Genomic DNA, 21,449 nt, shown 5'->3' with positions numbered 1-21,449 from the left:
GGGCGTGCGCGTACAAACTGGAAGAAAGACGTGGTGAAGAAACACTAGTTTTCTTGACTCCTTAGGATTGAGCCGGGGCCGTCCTTCCTTTTTGGAAACTAAGCTGCGGGCAGTCTCTTAAAGTTAGATGATAATATCACTATTTGCGCCATTGACTATTAATATAAAAACCTAAAATCGAGCGAAATCATGCAATCGCAAAAACGCTTAAGTCACATATGAGATGTCACCTAAAACGCCAAGAAAACATAGACATGTGTCGAACTTACAAGATGCAGCATACTGCGGAGCGCACACAAGCGAAAAGGGTGTGGTGCAAAATAATAAAAAATAAAGAAAAACAAACGGGGCTTGATGCGAAGTCACAGTCTGGTTTACGTGCATAGCCTCCGATATGTTCACATTCAATAAAATACATAAAACCCTACGAAAGGGCATGGACTCACAATGGCATGCAATCACAATGCACATACATTGTCAAGTAAAAGGACTTTTATAAACAGAATAAAAATAGCAGTCATGCCCCCGCTGTTCCGAACAAGTTGGTCTGAAGAACAGGACGCTTAAAACAGGCAAGTTAGCTTACTTGCACTTTGGTTTACACCTGGCCGGATGGCACTGTCAATTAAAAATCATTCTCTGAATTCTCGGTCGTAGTGCAATCGGAATCCAGATTCAAAAAAGGTGGCGTTAAATTAAGAACTGAGTTACTTGAAACATTTATATGCTTTGTAAGTGCAGGTTGGGTAGACTTGCACTGTGAGCCTTTTGGGTGTTAAAGCGCGATCTCAAAGACGTCAAAGTTGGATCTGTGACGTCGTCATCTGTAGGCAAATTTTACAGTGAGATTTGTATGGTCCACACCCGGAAACCACTCGACGCGTTACTTTGGAAAAGTTAGAACATATCACAAATTATTAGCACGTCCGAATACAGCTTGGGGTGGCTCTATGAAGATGCCCTTTAATCATTCATTGTCATATAATATCATTATATGATAGGGCATCATTCATTCTCATATAATATCATTATATGATAGATAATGAATATCATATAATGATTGATATTGTGAGCTCTTCTTACAATTCCGGCTAATTTGGCAGCAGAGGGAGGGTAGTTTGAATGAATTAGTTTGGTTTTTCAATATAGCTTCTTTTGTTTCGCTCAGTAATGACTCATGGTCACATGCATCCCATGCGCGATCACATGACTGACAACCTGGTGGTGTAGACTTTACGCTGTTAGGAACTTCCTTAGAATTAGGAAAGTATTCGAAAACGGCATCTGTTCCAAATTGATGCTTCCTCTTTTGAAGCGTACGCGGATGCTTCTTGTATGAAAAAAGGACTGAGAATTTCTATGCAGCCATACTCCGTTTCATACATAGCAGCCAACGCTGCGGAGGTTGATGAAGTAGTGCGTCCGCAAAACTGAATTACTCCGCCACGCATCATTCGTTCTTCTCGAAACTCCGGTCATTGTTTGGACGATTACAAAGAGTGGTATAATACGATGTAGTAACATTGAAAATCATGGTCGAAGCGGTGAGGCGCTCAGTGTTCGGGTTCTCTGGGCATAATTTTCATGGAGCGTGAACTACTTTTTGGACGCGGATTTAGTAGAAGGGATTCGCCTTGCAAACCGTGTATTATACCACCACGTGTAGTTTTTGCTTCTAGAAATCTCGACGAGACGCAGGACGAAAATGTGGCAAGAGGTAGAACGAAATCTAGGAGGTGCCAGTCACGGCACTTAAGATTTGTCGCTACGAAATATGTATATGTGTTCGCTTTCGTTGTGTGGCGAACTACTTTTTGCGGGCGGACTTAGCCTGCGCGAACAGGTGCCCTAGCTTTCGCTGCGTTGCCTGCTGTGTATGAAACGGAGTATAGCAACCTCAGAAATGTCCGTCCGTGATAAGACTAGATAGGAAGAGGTTCTAAGAGGGCGTGATTGCATACTAGTACAGCAAATTTCTTTAGAAACAAAGACAGCTAATGCCTCTTGCGTGCTGAAAGAAAACGAATTATCCCTGTCTAATAACTGTTCAAAAAGAAAAAAGACGGAGGAGATAATAAAGTTCAAATTTTAAAAAAATCTCAGCCCGATGAATTTACTCCCTCGCCAGCACTGCTGCAAGAAGCACCGATTGTGGCGTCGCACCGACAACTCACACTGTTAAAAAAAGCCTTACTCCCTATATCCACCAGTATGCTAAAATTATCAAATGTTACTCTTTTTAGTGCTGAAATGAGTCTTCTTTCGCGTGGGCTAAAATTTGTGCTGCATCCGTTGGCTATAATGAATTTGATGTAAAAGAGTTCGAGAAGTTTGCGCGCAATCTGACTGCGGAATTACTTCAATGAATTTCCGAGGGCCATGGCGAAAATGCGTTGCCCGCATTCGAACACTAGACGCCTGCGCATTGTGACAAATATCTGGACATGTATATTAAAGCGGCGAATTACGACATCCTATATGCATATAAAGAAAAAGTTCCATTCAAGAAGAATTCATCCGCGGACGAATCTGAAGAAATAGAAAGTGTGGCGGAATCCCCCGAAATGATTTTAAAGGCGGCAGAGAAAGGCCGCGCTATAGCCATCATGAATACGTCAGATTACATCGGCGTGCAAAAAGTGTGTGCAAAAAGGTTCCGTACGGTTGTTTTACACTTGGCAAAGGCACGGCGGAACTTTCCACGAGCTATTCTTCGATTACTGTATTTTTCTGTATCTCACAGTCATCTCAGTTATTGCAGCGAATCGTGGGGAATCGCATACAAAACATATTTATCACTATTGCTGAGACTACAAAAACGTGCCTTGAAAACAAGGGGATTACCTTCTTCGTATAGCTCTAACAATAACATTTTTGACGCAATGCAAATCATGCCGTTCAGAACCTTACGCGATTACAAAATAGCTGTTATGGTTAATGATATTATGAATACCAACTGCCCCTTACCTCTTGGTACATTCAGTATTGCCGTCCGCAACACTAGACAAGCCAGTAACGGCAATTTTAATCTTCCTCTTTGCCATAAAGCGTGCGAAGAAAGACGAATAGAATTTACAGGAGCAAAATTTTGGAACTCGTTGCCAGTTGAAATTATTCTTGTCGTGGTTAAGCACGAATTCTGTGACGCTCGTCTCTCATTTCTATTCATCGCATTATTATCATTTTGTTGTTGCCGATTGCTGCGCTTGGGTGAATTCTTGTTTCTTAGGAAAATTTTCACACTCCTGAACTGTATTCTGATTTTTTTGCGCGCCTCTATTATTTCGTGGGCCATTTGTATTTATTCTAATGTTGTTGTGTTGCTAAACGGTGTTCCCTGGGATGAAATTTGTATTTCTGGTTTGGTTTGGGTTATGAGGTTTCACGTCCCAAAGCGACTGAGGCTATGAGAGACGCCGTAGTGGAGGGCTCCGGAAATTTAGACAACCTGGGGTTCTTTAACGTGCACTAACATCGCACAGTACACGGGCCTCTAGAATTTCTCCTCCAAAGAAATTCTAGTCGCCGCGGCCGGGATCGAACCCTCGTCTTTTGGGTCGAGCACCATAACCGCTGAGCCACCGCGGCGGTGAAATTTGTCTTTCTGGTACACTTTCTAACACTCTGCCGCCGTCTTTAACTTAATTTGTGGGCTCTATGCATTGCCCCACATATCCCCTGCTAAAAATGCTACAACAGTGACACAAGTTTGTGTGTATTCTGTGTATTCATGCCGCCTCTGCGTATGTGTTTATTTTTTGTTTCTTTCGGCCATCGCAGTGCCATTTTCTGTCTATATTATTTTTTTTCACTCCGATAAAGGACGAGCCTTTCCATGTGGTCCTCATATGCGAACCTCATCTGGTTTTGGGGGCTCAAGTGCCACCGTGGGGAGACGCTTAGCGCAGCCGCAACCTGTGCGTCCTCGTGCTGCCTTCTGGAGTTGCGCCTGGCCACACAGACGCGGCTAAAGGCGATGCGGACACACACAATTGGCGGGAACTTCCCTTCTCTTGCTAACTACCCTCACGCTTTTCTTTCTCTCTGACTAGACGCGTGCCCGCTCGCTCCCTCTCTTACCTCTTTCACGTGGCGTCTTTGCTGGCGCATCTTGGCGTTTGTGTTTCGTGTCACCGCTCTGTTCCTCTTTCCCCTTTAATTTTTTTCCTCTTTTTTCTCTTTTTGTTTCCTGTTAATTTTATTTTTCAATCCCTCTGTGTGTCAAGTTCAATGCTATAACAATACGCGTCCAGTATATGATAATTCTTGAATAAGACCAGTCCCTGGTGGGAACTTTGAATAAATCTGATAAGTGTTTCAGTGTTACTTCCCCACTTTTATATATATATATTCCGGGTGTTAAAACTTAGACGTTACTGGTTCTTTTAAATGCGAAATACCGTACGCTAACGCCGCTTTTGCTGCTTGGTAATGCGGCCAGGCGGACACAAATTTGGGTAATCAATGCCCGCATAAATTCACTAATTAGCTAAAAATCCACTTTTTATTGCCTTACAGATACCTCAAGGGCCCTCGGGTGAGGGCTTTACATGAGGGCTTTAAATATTGAGAACTTGGGGGCATTTGCTTTTCAGGGCTATTCCATTTTGTACAATTTTAGTAACACGCCTCTGCCCTGAGATGCACATGTCTAAAATTTCGGCCCAGTTCGTCTAGTTACGCATGCGAGACCGCCGCTCTCGGCGTGAAGCACCTCCCTCGTGTGACGCAGCTGTTGCGTGTGGCACTCTGCCTTGAGAGAGTGTGCAGCGAGCGGCGGCGCGGATGACTTCTCGTTCTCGTCAGCGTTTTCCTTCTTGGCGCGCGAAACCAATGAATCAGTGTTCGTTCCGCGAGGAAGGAAGGCTACTTCTTTAAGCAACTGCTTGTACAGATGGTGGAAAGCCGCGATGCAGCTCCGCTTTTTTATATTTGGCAGGCAGTCAAACGCAGCCATACCACATTGCCCACTTTTTTTGTTGCTATCGAAGGCCTTGACCTATTTGAACTTTTTCAGTGTACAGCCCACATTAAGGGAATTACATGCCAGAGAGCACTACCTCAAATTATTAGCTCAAGTTTCCTGGTCGTCGGGCACATGCGGAATACTAACCTGACGGCTTTGCATGCTTTTTGCCTGGTAATGCATAGTATGAGGGACTGGTCTTCTTTATTGCACCGGTTTTTTTTTTTTTAGAAGTAAAACAGCAGTTGCAAGCGCTCATCAGACAAGAAAAGCATTCCACGTATTTATCTATCTGCGGCTAGACTTACGTCATTATAGTAGCGGAGGGGGTACAAACAGCACGAGAAAAGAGTAGTGCCAGTCCAGGCTTTACGTATAAACATTCAATAAAAATTTTAGCACAAATCTTCGTCAGATTCCATGAGTTACGATGCTTGTTACAGTAGTGTTCAATGAGAAGTTTTGGAGAGACTCCCACGGTTAAAAATGTTGGAAATGCCTGCCGTCCACGGCAACACAGCACATGAGCCGCTCTCGCATCGAGTTAACACTACAGAGTACTTCTCGTCCGATGCTCCTACAGCCGCAAACAATTCGGTTCTTCATATCGTTGATATCAGCGGGCTCCGCGGCGTACACTTGATTTTTCACATAGCCCCACAGAAAGAAGTGCAATGGAGAGAGATCAGGTGATCTGGGAGGCCAAAACATCTCTCCTTCTCTGCCAGTCCACTGCCGAGGAAAGCTTTATTAAGGCGAAAGCCTTTAATGTCTCATCGTTGTAAGCAGAAGTTGTCGACAGAGAATGTCACGCTTTTCAGTTGGTCGAAACGGTCGTGACGTCACAGTGCGGCAATTTCAAACGGGGCCAATTGTACTTTGGCTAGTAACCATGCAACCAATTGAAGGGACCATATAGTGATGCTCCAAGTAAGTGAGACTGAGCTTAGTTAATTGCTTAATTACCCAATTAGCCTAACTAATTTCTCTTGTCAGGCCATATAAATAAATAAAACCTAGTAAGAAATTGGTCGAGCTCGGGAATCGAACCCCGGTCTTCGGAGTGCGAGACGAGCATGCTATCCACTCCGCCATGCCAGCTTTTTTTTTTTTTTATTTATTGCACTCCGCCATGCCAGCTCGACGGTTCGGAATCGGAATGAACAAAGGCACGTCTAGTGAATACGGTGTCTTCGCTCACTGCCATCCTCCTCCCTTCCCTTCCGGCGAGGTTTAGGTGCCCACCGAGATATGAGAGAGAAATACATTTCCTTTCCTCAAAAACCAATTTACCGACGAGCGAGGCGTAGAACCGAATGGGCGATGGCGTTCTATGGACTCCCTGGCAGCGTTGCAAGACGCTCTCGCGTTCCACTCTTAGAGGCGAAGCTTAACATCTTAACCACACATCAGTGACCACACTTTAGGTCAAAAAAGTGCACCCCCCCCCCCCCCCCTGAATTTTGACGGGTGTCCAGCGAGATATGTGAGACAGTTACTGCGTAATTTTCTTTCCTCAAATACAATTTTCATTTTCTTCATTACGGTCCATCTTCGTCTTTCTTCTTTCACACCCACTTCCTCCGTTCCTCTACGGTGCGGTTGAGGTGTCCACCGAGATGACAGAGATTTACTGCGCCATTTCCTTTCCTCAAAAACCGTTGCGTTGAAACGGCAAGTCATCGCGCCGAACGGGTGGTGGCGTTCCGTGGACTCCCTGGCAGCGCTACAACACGCTGTCGCGTTCCACTCCTAAAGGCGAAGCTTAAGCTTAAGCTTAATTAGCAGTTAATTAGTATTCAGGCATTAATCAGTAATTAACCATTAATTAGTCATTTGTCATCACTTAGTAATTAGTACTCAATTACATGTGACGCCACCAGTGCCACAGAAGCACTGAAAGTGGGGCGGAGAGCGCTTTCGCCTCTACGCACTTTAGACAGTCAAAGTGCGCCCTGAATTTTTTTAACCTTTTCTTTGCAGTAGAAGACAAAATGTAGTGGGGCACATGTCGTGCTGGAACCACAGTTGCCGTAGTTCCCCAAGAGAGACGCTGGAGGTGAATTCATCGACTACTCCAGCAAGAATGTCGCATGCATACTTTTCTCTATTTAGGTTGTCTTCGAAGAAGTATGGCCAAAAAGTTCAGGGGGCACTTTGACTCTCTAAAGTGGGTAGAGGCGGAAGCGTTTTCCGCACCACCTTCGCTGTTTCTGTGGCACTGGTGGCATCACATATAATTACTAAGTGATGGCAAATCACTAATTAATTGTTAATTACTGATTAATGTCTGAATACTAATTAACTGCTAATTAATGACGCTCAAGCTTCGCCTTTAGGAGTGGAACGCGACAGCGCGTTGTAGCGCTGCCAGAGAGTCCACAGAACGCCACCACCCGTTCGGCGCGATGCCTTGCCCTTTGAACGCAACGCTTTTTGAGGAAAGGAAATGGCGCAGTAATTCTCTGTCATCTCGGTGGACACCTGAACCGCACCGTAGAGGAAGGGAGGAAGTGGGAGTGAAAGAATATAGATAAAGAGGAGCCGTAATGAAGAAAATGAAAATTGTGTTTGAGGAAAGGAAATTACGCAGTAACTGTCTCACATATCTCGGTGGACACCCGTCAAAATCCAGGGGGCACTTTTTTGACCTAAAGTGTGGTCACTGATGTGTGGTTAAGATGTTAAGCTTCGCCCCTGAGTGGAATGCGACAGCGTCTTGCAACGCTGCCAAGGAGTCCATAGAACGCCATCGCCCATTCGGTTCTACGCCTCGCTCGTCGGTAAATTGGTTTTTGAGGAAAGGAAATGTGTCTGTCTCTCATTTGTCGGTGGACACCTAAACCTCGCCGGAAGGGAATGGAGGAGGATGAGAGTGAGTGAAGACACCGTATTCACTAGACGCGCCTTTGTTCATTCCAAACCATCGAGCTGGCATGGCGGAGTGGATAGCATGCTCGTCTCTCATGCCGAAGACCGGGGTTCGATTCCTGAGCTCGACCAATTTCTTAATCGGTTTTATTTATTTATATGGCCTGCCTAGTACAGCTAATTAGGCTAATTGGGTAATTAAGCAATTAACTAAGCTCCGTCCCACTTACTTGGAGCATCACTATACGATCCCTTCAATTGGTTGCATGGTTACTAGCCAAAGTGCGATTGGCCCCGTTTGAAATTCGCGCACTGTGACGTCACCACCGTTTCCACCAATTGAAAAGCGTGACATTTTCTGTCGACAACTGCTGCTTACAACGATGAGACATTAAAGGCTTCCGTCTTAATAAGCCCGTCCCCAAGTATGCCACACGAAACATTTATCCCCAACGGATTTGGTGGTTATGCTGCCGCAGCCAATGGGGATTTTCTTGGGACCATTATGAATGTTCACAGTTCCATTTCTGCCTCGTCAGTCCACATCCTCGTCCACATCGTCAGTCCACATCAGTTCCTCGTTAGTCCACATCACTTTTTCCAGTAAATGTTCATCTTGGTCAAGTTTTATTAAGACCCAGTTACCGAAATCTACTCGTTTCTGGAAATCAGCCTCACCTAATTCCTGGTAAAGGCTAACATGCTAAGGATGATAGTTGTGCTTTTTGAGTGCTGAAAAAATTGCGCAGAAAAAACGAGGACAAAGCAAAGACAAGACAAGGATAGCGCTCGCCCATGTCTTGTTTTTTCTTTGTCCTCGTTTTTTCTGCGCAATTTTTTCAGTAGGCATATCAACCAACTTGCCTAACTTTCTGCTCTCCTAAGTGCTTTTTGAGGGCATTCAGCACTATTGTGACACTTTTCCTGCGTTGTTCAGAAATCTTCCTGACACTCGCATTTGGCCGTGCACTCACATATGCAAGCCCCATTGATAATGTTCTTTTTTCGCTGTCTATTTTGGTGAACTGAGTCTGATTGACAAGAACGTCTGAAAATACTGTAAAACGTCGACTTAGTTGGAACTTGCCGATTCCGATGGTGAGACGCGTATAGGCTCATCGCCAATGAGGCGCTCCCATTCATCTCTCCAATCGATAGCACATCGATCTTATCTGCAGTTGTGTACCTTTACCCAGCTATTTTCCAACGGAGAGGACTCGAACGCGGGTTCTGGTTCTTTCAATGGCACGGCAGCAGCAGATGCAGTCGTTTGCAAAGGCCGCACAAAACAAAAAAACTCGAAGTTTCCACTAGTGGTTATAAAACGAGGACCCTCGCTTTCACCACTTTCGTGAAGGTACAAATGTTCGTCCTGTATATCAAGAAAAAACGCATTCCGCACATTACCTCACAGTCGTTTTTCGATTTTCCAGCAGTTCCTCATATGAAGACAATGAAAGGCCCTCAAAACAGACGGGTGTGCCGAATATCCTCGCTGCCACAGTGCCGTCTAACAGCAGGTGGCACCAAGTGTAGTCGCTATGTTAGAAAGTCATCTAATGCGCCAGCACAGTGATTGGTCGGTTTGGCGCGCCGCGAAGTAAAAACGCTGCCGAGAACGAGAAGACATCCGCGCCGCCGCTCGCTGCACACTCTCGCAAGGCAGAGTGCCACACGCAACAGCTGCGTCACATGAGGGAGGTGCTTCACGCCGAGAGCCGCGGTCTCGCATACGTAACTAGAGGAACTGTGACGAAATTTTAGACGTGCGTATCTCAGGGCAGAGCCGTGTTACTAAAATTGCACAAAATGGAATAGCCGTGAAAAGCAGATGCCTCCAAGTTCTCAATATAAATATGCTTGCTTACATCAGAGGCAATAAAAAGTTAATCAATAATTGTAGCTAATTACTGAATTTATGCAGGCAATTATTCCCTGATTTGTGTCGGCCTGGCCGCGCATTATTAAGCAGCAAAAGCGGCATTAGCGCACGGCGCTTCGCATTTTTTAAAAATCATTAAAGTCTAACTTTTAACACCCTGTACACGCACACACGCACGCACGCACGCACGCGCACACGCGCACACGCGCACACACACACACACACACACACACACACACGCGCGCGCGCGCGCGCGCGCGCGCACATGCATGTGTGTGTGTCTGTGCGCGTGTACGCACATCCATGTGTGTATGTGTCTGTGAAGGGGGAAACTTACCGTCGACGGTATAGCAGGCTGTGCTTTGTGTCTACCTCGCCAAAATCACGCGTGCACCTACAGCATGCCCAATATCCATCCAAATAGCGTTTCTTTTGCCTTCTCTCACAGGTGTCGTCGCTGTTCAGCTTCCCTACGCGACTGCGAAGCCTTGTGCACGAGATGCAGCGCATGAATGTAAAGCTTGACAAGGTTCGCAAGGTGTCCGTGGGCGGCAGCCTGGTGTACGAGTCGCTGGCCCGCGCTACGATGGACGTGTTTCCCAATCTATACAACTTCCGCAACTTCTACGGATTGACAGAGTGTTGCAGCCTTTTGGCAACCCCTGGACAGGACGAGATTGATTTCAAGGATCTTGGAGTTCCCGGCCCAAATGTCGAGATAAAGGTTTAGTTTCCACGTCCCTACATTTCTGCTGCTTTTGGACGATATTGGCTGCGCATATCTAAGTGATTGCGAGCAAAATGTGACACATGTTAGAAAATATACATACGCTCGAGCCGGCACCTGTATTTCTTAATTTTGGTCGTTTTTATCTGTAAAAACTTTAGCTGAATTTCGAAGCCAACGCATCAGTTACTAATGCCGGGCGAATTCGCAATTATCACCATGATCATCCTGACTGCGCCCACTGCAGGGCAAAGTCCTCTCCCAGTCCTTCCAATGAACCCTCCGCTTTGCCAATTGTGGCCCCCGTATCCTCGCAAACTTCTTAAACTCATTCGCCCCCTGCTACGCTTGCCTTATCTTGGAATCCACTCGGTTACTCATAGGACGAGCGGTTATCTTGCCTTAGCACTGCATGCCATGCCCTGCCCAAGGCGATTCCGTCCTCTTTATTTTGACTACGATTTCATTAATCTGCGTTTGTTCCCTGACCTAATCTGTCCGCTTGCGGTCTCTTAACGTTACACCTATCATTTTTCTTTTGATAGCTCGCTGCGACTTAATCTCAACCCTTTTTGTTAGCCTCCACGTTATTGATCTATTGAGGGAGTCCGGTTAATTCCCATTCATGGTCTGAGTGAGCTTGCCATATATGCTCCATCCCATTCTTATCCTTCTAGTTTTTTTTCCCTCTGCTGATCTGGATAAGCAGCCACTACCTGCTCGAAGTATGCACATTCGCTTACTACTTCCAGCACCTCGCTGTCAACTGTGAACAGCTGTTTCCTTGCCAGACTGTTGAACATTACTCTGGCCTTCTGCATGTTAATTTTAAAACATGATTAATCGTGCTTTGCAGCTCATCTCCTGAGCGACTTAAAAAGGCAATCTCATCAGCGAATCGCAGATTACTTAGGTATTGTCTATTGACTCTAATCCCCAACTATTCCCAATGTAGACCTCGTAACACCTCCTGTAAACAGACGGTGAATAGCATTGGCGAGATCGTGTCTCCCTGCCTGACACCCTTCCTTATTGAAATTTTGTTGCTGGCTTTATGAAGTAATATGGTAGCTGTGCAGTCGTTATGAATATCTTGCAGTATTTTCGCAGAATATACTACTACACCCTGATTCCGCTATGCCTGCATGACAGCTGAGGTTTCCACTGAGTCGAATGCTTTCTCGTGATCATTGAAGGCTATATATATATGGGTTCGTGATACTCTGTGCATTTCTCTATCATTTGACTGATAGCGTGAATATGATCTATTATCGAGTATCGTTTATGCGAGCCTGCCGGATCTTTTGGTTCATTGATGTCTAAGGTTGACCTGACTCTGTTATCGATTACCTTAGTAAATACCTTGTAGGCAACGGACAGTAAGCTAATCGGTCTGTAATTCAACTCCTTGACGTCTCCTTTCTTATTAATTTAGATGATGCAGGCGTTCTTCCAGGCTTCTGGTACGCTTGGCGGTATTGACAAGGTCAATGAGGCCACTGTGGAAATGAAGCATGGGGTTATTATTTTTTTTCACGCCACCGGCGCACTGTTTTATAAGTTGTTTTGGTACGCATTAATGCTACCAGAGCTTTCTGGGCTTTTTCCTGGAATACAATTACTCTAGGCCTGGAGCCCATGATGTGTATCATGGAGCCCATGGCACACAGGGGCATATTATGGTATTCGGAGTAAAAGGAAAGCATAAAACATTAGACGTGCAATCAACCAAATAAAGAGCAAAGAAGTGCGACACGCATGGAAATTGCATTCGTCAGTGCCAGGGTCTAAACAAATTCGGCAGTTAAAACTAGTTTGAAGGGCAGAAAAAATATATTAGTCGATTTCAGCAGTTAGTCGATTAGAGCTAGGACCATCTAGGTAGTAAGAGGCTGTCACGCGAATACAACCCCAGCTTCTTATTCCATTTCTTTCTTTCCATTTCCAGCTTCTTATTCCATTCCAAAAATCGTCAACAGGTCAACCCATCCAGTCACACCATGCCAACTCCCGAGCTGCACGCAACCTTTCAGGTCCACGATCGCTACCTCAACACGTTCTACATCCCCAGATTCCTCTCTGCTGATCCTGCGGATTTCTTTATCACAGTTTTGCTGGACAACCGCTCAGTCCTCTTTAGCAGCCATCCTGCCTTGAGAAGATTTTCATAATCACGCTATCCCCCCCCCCCCCCCCACATGAGACGATCCTCGCCTATAGGGGGCCTTTCTCCTCGGAGTGAAGGCTTTATAACACCACATCAATGATAAACGGATTGCCCATTCGAAGGGAAATCCCTTTGCCGAAACGTTGACAAGCACCCTGAGACACTTTATAATGACCCATTATAATGACGTTTCCCTCGTCCCCGCTGCTGCTCATTTCACGTGGGTCGGTGTGCTTAGGGGTGGTGACGTCTAATTAGTGCCGTAGACTCCGGTCTGGTTACCACTGGCTACACCTTGGCAAGTATACCACCCGATGGGCAGGTGAGCAGGGGTGCAGTCGTACAAGGCAGGAGCCTTGGCAGGTCTTTCCATCGGTGGACTTGGATTTCTTGGGTGCGGTTGCGACTAAGGTTGCTCTTCCCGAACAGCCTCTTAGGTTTGAATGGGCAGCCGCCTTACAGTGCGGGCAGGTTGCCCTCCACCTGGTGGGCAGGAGAGGAGCCTGCCACAAAACCGGCTTCAGGCCAACAGACAAACACTTTTTTTCTTTTTTATTTGTTCGTGGGCCCATCCCAGAGGCAGTGCAAATGGGCAGAAAGATGAGCTAGTTGGTATGGTTGGTTTGGTTTTGTGGGGTTTAACGCACCCAAAGCGACTAAGGCTATGAGAGACGCCGTAGTGGAGGGCTCCGGAAATTTCGACCACCTGGGGTTCTTTAATGTGCACTGACATCGCACAGTACACGGGCCTCTAGAATTTCTCCTCCAAAGAAATTCTAGCCGCCGCGGCCGAGGTCGAACCCGCGTCTTTTGCGTCAGCAGCCGAGCACCATAGCCACTGAGCCACCGCGGCGGCTAAACTAGTTGGTATACGTTCACTGTGAAAAATCGACGCGCTAACAAAACACGAATCTTTATTTTAGAATAAAGATTGTTGTAGTTGCGAGTAAGCGCTGTGTCCCCTCTGTGTCGTTTTTTTTGTTAGCGCCTGGATTTTTCACAATAAAGGCAGTGCAATGCCGGGCCAACCAGTGGCGCAGGTGAAACAAGCTTCAAGCACTCCCCCGAATTCTAAAAATACTTTTAATATCTTGGGTCCCTAAAGGACCAGTATCAAATATTAAACACACAACGCCCAAATGCGGATAATGGCCACTATAAGTTCTAGCGGAATGAACAAAAGCGGCTGCGTATCAGGTGGCATAAAGGAGGCATTTTGCTGTATAAGACGAAACAGATGGCCGCCGATTCATGGAAGGTATACAAAATGATAAAAAAGGCCCACACGTATCATCACAGGCCGTTAATTCACAGTGCGAGCGGCATGGATGAGGTACTATAGCGGTGGTTTACTCAAGGGAGCGTTATTCACTTCGAATATTAAAGTGCTAATTCTTTAAGAATTTATGTTTGACAAATTCATCGGATTTTTTGGAAATCGCCAGTAATTCTCGAATGTGCTGCCAAGAAGAGAAAAACTACCAAACTAAAGGAAAAACTAAAACAAAATGAAGGGCACGAAGAGGGCAGGCGGGTGTTTTCTCGACACACAAAAAGTGCCTCAGGGTGCTTGTCAACGTTTCGGCAAAGGGATTTCCCTTCGAATGGGCAATCCGTTTATCATTGATGTGGTGTTATAAAGCCTTCACTCCGAGGATAAAGGCCCCCTATAGGCGAGGATCGTCTCATGTTGGGGGGGGGGGGGGGGGGATAGCGTGTTTATGAAAATCTTCTCTAGGCAGGATGGCTGCTAAAGAGGACTGAGCGGTTGTCCAGCAAAACTGTGATAAAGAAATCCGCAGGATCAGCAGAGAGGAATCTGGGGATGTAGTACGTGTTGAGGTAGCGATCGTGGACCTGAAAGGTTGCGTGCAGCTCGGGAGTTGGCATGGTGTGACTGGATGGGTTGACCTGTTGACGATTTTTTCCATGCCACCTGTGCGTTCGCGAGCTGTTACAGCGTCGCGTGGTCCCTGCGCAGTTCCTCACACTGGACACTCGGGAGCAGGTGGGACCCAAGGAGAACGGGGAGCTGGTGTTCCGAACTCCAGCCATCATGCGCGGCTACTACAAGAAGGCCAAAGCCACGGCCGAGGTTGTGGACCCAGCAGGATGGTGCTTTTCCGGTCAGTGACTTCGCTCCGTTATGTCGCCAGCGCGCGAGCGGATGAATGAGGCTACTGCGCAAGCTCTGAACATTTCTCTTTAAATGGCAGATGTGATTTATTTATTTATTTACAATACCCCTAAGGTCCCTCGTGCGATGGTATTACATAGGGAGGGGCGACACAAGCATGAAAATATGGCACAGGTACTTGAAACAACATATATGTAATAACGAAGTATGAAATAAAGCTGGTATTGTACACAAATAACACAACAAACAACGCGGAATAAAAGACTCAGTAAAGGTACATAACAAAGAAAAAAATACAAAATCTGTTATTCCACGGTTTGCTTTAACGAATGCTGAAACGATTGTAAGTTAACCTCAGTACCTATGTGTGATGGCAGGTCATTCCAGTCTATTACGGTGCGAGGAAGGAATTATGTCGCGTAAAGCGATGAACAGCGTGTTATGCACTTTATTTTGTTATCTTGATCACATGATAATACAATACAAACTCATGAAGGTATGCGAAAAAGCGGACAGAGCCTCGCATTAAGCGTGCGCGCTTCTTCACCACAAGGTTTTTTATGCCCCACAAACTAAGTACTTACGCTATCGCCATACCCTCTTGCTTCCTAGGTAACCGGCCTCTGGTTGGGAATTCCCCCTCTCTCCCGATAACCTCTTCCACCCACTGTTCCTCCTGCAACCACCCATCAGTTACGCATTTGTCCCCTCACGTGACATCTTCCTCCTTGTCCGGTAGCCAACCTCCGAGTGGCACCCATGACAACGCACACACCAGTTACGCTGACAATGGCGACAGGCAGCGTCAGAGAACGACACACTACTACAAAGAGAAACCGAGGAACGGGCGATTGTAGAGCAGTCGCTATGAAGCGAAATGAGGGTTTTAAGGCGGCAGTGACGCTCCTGACATCATGTGAGTTCGCGTCCTAAGTTAGTCACAGAAAATGCTGATTGGTCAGAAGGGCGATTATGGCACAACGTCACGTGACCACGGCGCAAAAATTAAAAACTGAAAAACAATAGGAGACCGCGGAACCGTAAGATCTTCCTAGGTTTGTTAACAGTGTACTCCAACTCTTTATTCGCTTTTGCAGATAGCTGCGGGTATTCCGCATGGGCAAGAAAGCAAAAAATATTAATAAACTCACTGTCTTACAGAAACAAATTGCACGCGGCGCATGTTCAGTGCAAATGTATTCCACATTGCCAGGCTTTTCCAGAAACACAAGCATATACAAATAAGGTCCATGTACAACTACAGGTTGCGTCAGAAATATCGACTTGCAATAATTGAAGAGATGACACCTTCATTACAATTGCTGAGTCAGAGCAAAGCAAAACGATGCAGTACATCCACAGAGGAAAGCCTCGCAATGTTAAGAAATGCAGCACAATCTATGGCCAACGAATTTTGCAACGTACATTACTGAATTTTGCAAAGTACACTTCTGAACCAGCTTTACTGCAGTGACAAGATTGCCCTTTCCTATATTTCACTCGAAGTATAGCCTCAAATATATGTGTAGTAGATTTGTGGCTATAGCCATTTTGCCAACACGTCTGAGTTAAACTACATTTAGTTTTTCCCTCCGCCCCGTACTCCTTATGCATCCGACTGTACCATAATTACTCTGATGAGCCTATGCTGTTTACTTTCATTGCCACGAGGCAGCGCGCAGATACGACGGACAAGAAAACACACACAACAAGGTGCTATAAACTGAATTTTATTCGGAGAAAAACTCTCTTTAATATCGCTTTTCTGTACGTCAAGCAGTTGCACATCACGTGGAAATGGTCAATCAGAATACCTGTCCATAAACATGAATTCCTTATCATGCAGAGTCAAGGTGGTACTGCTAACGCATGAGCCTCCTCCTTTCCTTATATGATACGCTTCTGCGAGCTCTCGGGCCACTTTACCTCGGTGCTTGAAGAGCACCACCGCCCTGTCGAGGAGGGGCGAACATCCTTGGAATTCATTGCAATGCTCGTAAAAGTTTCTGACAGGCCGACGTGAGAGGGAACGGAAATGCTCCCGTAATCGCTTACTGAGGCACCGGCCCTTTATACCTATGTACGTTCTTGCGCACTTCAGCGGAATGCTGTATACTACGCCAATGGCACACGTTACATACCGAAACTGGTGCCGGACGCTACAGCCTGTATTGGCTTGTGACTCAGCCTTTCTTCTGTGCGATGTCAGTGCACGTTAAAGAACCCCAGGTGGTCGAAATTTCCGGAGCCCTTCACTACGGCGTCTCTCATAGCCTGAGTCGCTTTGGGACGTGAAACCCCATAAACCAACCAACCAACCAACCTTGTATGAGCCCACGCGCAGATCTGGCCAAGCTTTCTTGGAACGGAAAACACTACTTCCACTCTGTATCGTGACCGTACGTTTTCCAGACGATGCTCCACTCCATGGACGTAGGGCACCACTGCGTACTTTCGTTTTTCTTTGGTTCTTGTTCAGGGGTACCTACAACAAGAAGGAGAGCGGAAACCCGGCGGTCTTCAATCTCGCCACCGGGCAGGTACCCCTGAACGTCACCCGTGGGTTCATGAACCATTTGGGTTAGTTGGAAAAGTTGCAATAGGTGGCGTTACCAAATACATTCTGCTCCGTTACTATAAGAGATGACAGAACATTTCATACAGTTTGTAGAAGAATAGTTTAAATCCCTGCACAGGACAATATTTTAGCGAGGAAATTTTAGGGTAACTTCTTCAACACTTCATTGGGGGAATCAATAAAATCAGACGCGCACTCAGGTGGTCGATAAAGTGCTTCTATAATAAGTTTCCTATTTCCAAGATGCGCCGATAAACAAATCATTCCCAGTGCTGTGTCAGTGGATACGATGGTCGGACGATATTCTTTCTTCGGTTTTATGGTTACTGCTCACCCACGGGAACCAACCCTATCTTTACGAAAAATTTGAAACGATGGTGGAAAAGATAATTCACAATCAGGGATGTCGCCCGACAGGCAAGTTTCGGTGCCGGCAATTGCATCTGGGGGCATTTGTGCGTGGAGGATTGGAGAAAATGAAGTTTGGTTAGTATGCTACGAAAGTTTGCCAAGAGAACCGAAACGTCATTTGAATCAAAATACTTGATGTGCCTTGGTGGGGAAAGTCATTCTAGATCTTCTTCAGGCTGATCTTCGCTTGGCTCAGTGCAGCTTTAGCTGGTTGTAGCAGAAGCTTGATTAGCTTGCTTGGCGCAGTTTGGTTCACTGCAGCTACGCTGCTGGTAGCTGCGCCATACATAAATATACACCCTCTGAGACGCAGTTTGTTGAAAAGTATGCTGAAACGTTCCTTTCCGTTGCAGTCAACCTTCGCAATATCAAGCAGCTTCTTGCGCGCTAACTGAATTTTGCGGGACGAATACTGCTCCAGCCACACTGTTATCGACTTCAAGTCCTTCGGTTTATGTGCAATGCTGAAAAATTTTGTTTTTGTTTTAAAGTTGAGAAATTTAACAAGTAACAGCCGATGACCGCCGTAGCGGCGCTGTCCTATACGATGCGCACGCTCAATGTCGGTGATGTTTATTTCGAGATGAGCGGAGAAGAAATACGTTAAAACGAGTTCCCATTCAGCAAGAGCCTCCTGTTCTTCTTCGAGGAGGCCTTTGAAGAGATTGTTTCACCTCATGCGATTAATAATATGGCCTGCAAAGTCGGCAAGTTCTTCATTTGCTTTCGAAGCGTCCAACTTCATTACTTCGCCATTGTTACTATTTTCGGTGACGGTCCCGATGCATGGTTCAGTGATATTTACCCGAGTTTTTGTGCTTATTAGGCCTTCTTTAATGGCACCTAGGGCGGCAGTGGGTTCACAACGGCATTCACTGAAAACTGCCCCAACATCGTTCATCTTTGACACAGGATTTACTGCAACGTCACCCGAACAAAGTAGTAGCAGTGATAAAAGTGACAACAGCACCACTGAGAGCCCTTGACAAAACATAGGGATTAGCCCGGATGCCTCACTCCAGCCTACATATGAGTGTGTTTACCACGCTGACGAACAAAAAATTACCGACGCGAGCCTACAACGCACAGACATCGATCCCCTTTAAATTGCATACGAGGAACAGAAAAAGCAAATACTCATCGGTCTACTGGGAATCAACGGCACCGGTTTGTAGTGCAAAAGTCAGGATAAACTAAAAAGGTGTACCTAAAAGAGCAAAAATCACAGCTTAGTCGATGAACTACGTCGCCCAAAATTCCGCACAGTAAAATAATTTGCACCCTTAAAGATGTAGCGCTCATGACGGCGCCCTTTCCACTTCCTTAATTTTTCTTGTTTTCCGAAAAAAAGGGTGCACTGGCGAAACGCCAAATGTGCCCGTGTGCTGTGCGACATAAGTGCACGTTAAAGATCACCAGGTGTTCGAAATTATTCCGGAGACCACCACTGCGGCCCCTCTTTCTTTCTATCTTTCGTCGTTTACTCTCTCCTTTGTCCCTTCTCTTACGGCGCGGTTCGGGTGTCCGCCGACGTATGCGCGAGACAGTTACTGCGTTATTGCCTTTCCTGAGAAACCAATTTTTACTTTTTTTTTCACCTCGTGCCTTGTACACAACTCTCTTGTGTATCCCGTCTCCCGTCTTCTTGTGTTGTTTTTGTGCTGTGTTCGTTTGAAAGTGGGCGTTGTCTCCAGGGAGGGTCCATGTACATCACCGCGGCACCGTGTCTTCCAAGCTGACAAGCGCGAGCTTGGAACGCTTAGCACTGATGAGCGCGAGCAACGAACGCTAGAGAGCTGTCGGGATGATGGTTAAAACATTTACAATCGAATAAATTGTTACAGAGAGGTGATTGGGGTAGCACAGTCTGTCCTTTTCCCCTCACGATACTAGGTGGAGCCCCTGTTCCGGGGCCCCATTGACAAACAACGCCGCCCGCATCCGCTGAAACAAAGCCTATTGGGCCTTCAGGTCGTGACAACCGAGCAGAGCCGCCTCCCAGTCCTCTCTCGTGGGGTTCAGATAGATGGCTGCGATTGGCACACCCAAACCATGTGGGTGCTTTCAGCCACCTCCCCACAGAACTTGCATGCGCCATAGAAGGAAGGGTTTTAATGCTTAAGCACCGCCGGGCAGAGTACAGTCTTAGTGAGAATTTTGATAACGAGGCTCTCGTGGTAGGCGAACCGCTAGGACGCTTGGTTCCTCAGCTGGAAAGGCCTCACCGTACGGGCGCACCATTCAGCGCAACAAATGTGGCCGCCACCAGGGGCGTATCTTTATCACCTGATTGGTAATGTGCATATGGTCTATTGTCGAGTGTCCTTTGCGAAAGCCTGCCTGATCATTTCATTGATTGAGGTCTAAGGTTGTGCTCGCTGTATTACCGATTACCTTAGCAAAATTCCTGATAGCCAGCTTACAGTAAGGTAATCGGTATGTAATTTTCTTATGGACTAAGATGAAATTAGCGTTCTGGTAAGCTTCTAGCACCCTCGAGGTCATAAGCTATCGCGTATTCAGCGTGGCTAGCTTTTCTAGGACATTGCTCGGGCATCCTTCAGCACATCTGCTCTTACGTGATCTTCACCAGCTGCTTTCCTTCTTTTCATTGCTCCTAAAGCCTTCTTCTGGCGGGATGTCCCAGTACTGTGCGCTGCTTGCTGCCTCTCATTATATTACTGATTACATTGTTTACAGCAGAGATTTGTGTAGAACTATTCAGCTACTTTAACAATTTTATCCATATTGCTCATGTCATTGCTCTATTTCTGTCCTTGTTTTTGGCGAAAGCCGTTATACGGAGGCCACTCTGAGCGTTACCTTGCGGGCCTGATGAGTGCCTCCGATCACTGGTGACACACACAATGACCACGACTTATTCACCTATAAAGGCGGACCGTGAAGGTGGCGTCATCGCTATGCAGCCGCTGCCACCGTGAGGTGTACGGTCAATTACTCCTCCACCGAATCTTTTAATGAGCCGTCGTTTTATGTAGCCGATAATGATTTCATCACATCCACCGCAAATGTGAAGCCAGTTTAATTTGCGCAGAAATGAACCTCACAGATTGTATTGAATCATTTCACACCTTTTTTCACACTCTTTAAAAGAAGTTTTCTAATGGCAGTCCTGGTTTTCCTGCAGTCATATGAATCGCTCTGTGGTTATGCCCCGTAGGCATGATATATTTCGGAGACTGAAGATGGCTCACCGCCTATCGTTGACGCAATACAACCTTATCTTTAACCAGAAGCAATGTGACAAAAGCGACGCAGAGAATGGCACTATGAATTCTCTAGCAGCACCTCTTTTCACGCGCTGTCCGGCGCAGGTGACATGGGTTTCTACGATGAAAACGGGCGCATCCACTACGTGGAGCGGCTCAAGGACATGATCAAGTGCATGGACAACCAGGTGGTTCCGGCCGAGCTAGAGGACCTGATATCGCGCAGCTGCCCTGGCGTGGCCGAAGTGAGCGTCGTGGGTATGCCGCACCCGGAGTACGGAGAAGTGGCCACCGCTTTCGTTATTCTCCACGAGGGCTACAAGGGAAAGGTCTCCGTGGACGACATCAAGAAGATCGTCTCAGGTGGACTGCTTGCTCGTCGCTCGCTGGTCTAAACTGTCCATTCCAATCCCTACATTCCCACATTATTGCCACGGTAGACGGAAAAACAGCCACGAGTATCCAGACGGTAGTCCTGGT

The 21,449-nt window shown here is 46.4% G+C and overlaps 1 protein-coding gene across 1 annotated transcript in view; it reads left to right on the top strand.

Annotated features, from left to right (window-relative positions):
• Nucleotides 1-21,449, top strand: part of LOC149325087 (putative 4-coumarate--CoA ligase 2) — a 136,321-nt gene that overhangs the window by 103,077 nt on the left and 11,795 nt on the right. The window contains exons 7-9 of the mRNA XM_089562569.1: nucleotides 10,168-10,443; nucleotides 14,595-14,739; nucleotides 21,075-21,332. Coding sequence (XP_089418695.1) covers nucleotides 10,168-10,443; nucleotides 14,595-14,739; nucleotides 21,075-21,332 — 679 coding nt within the window. The remainder of the gene's footprint in view (nucleotides 1-10,167; nucleotides 10,444-14,594; nucleotides 14,740-21,074; nucleotides 21,333-21,449) is intronic.

The sequence above is a fragment of the Amblyomma mixtum genome, chromosome 10, assembly GCF_055824585.1.
Source record: "Amblyomma mixtum isolate Tamu chromosome 10, ASM5582458v1, whole genome shotgun sequence".
Classification (NCBI taxonomy): Eukaryota; Metazoa; Arthropoda; class Arachnida; order Ixodida; family Ixodidae; genus Amblyomma; species Amblyomma mixtum.
Note: the sequence above shows the minus strand (reverse complement) of the source record. Positions and strands in the feature narration are given on the sequence as shown.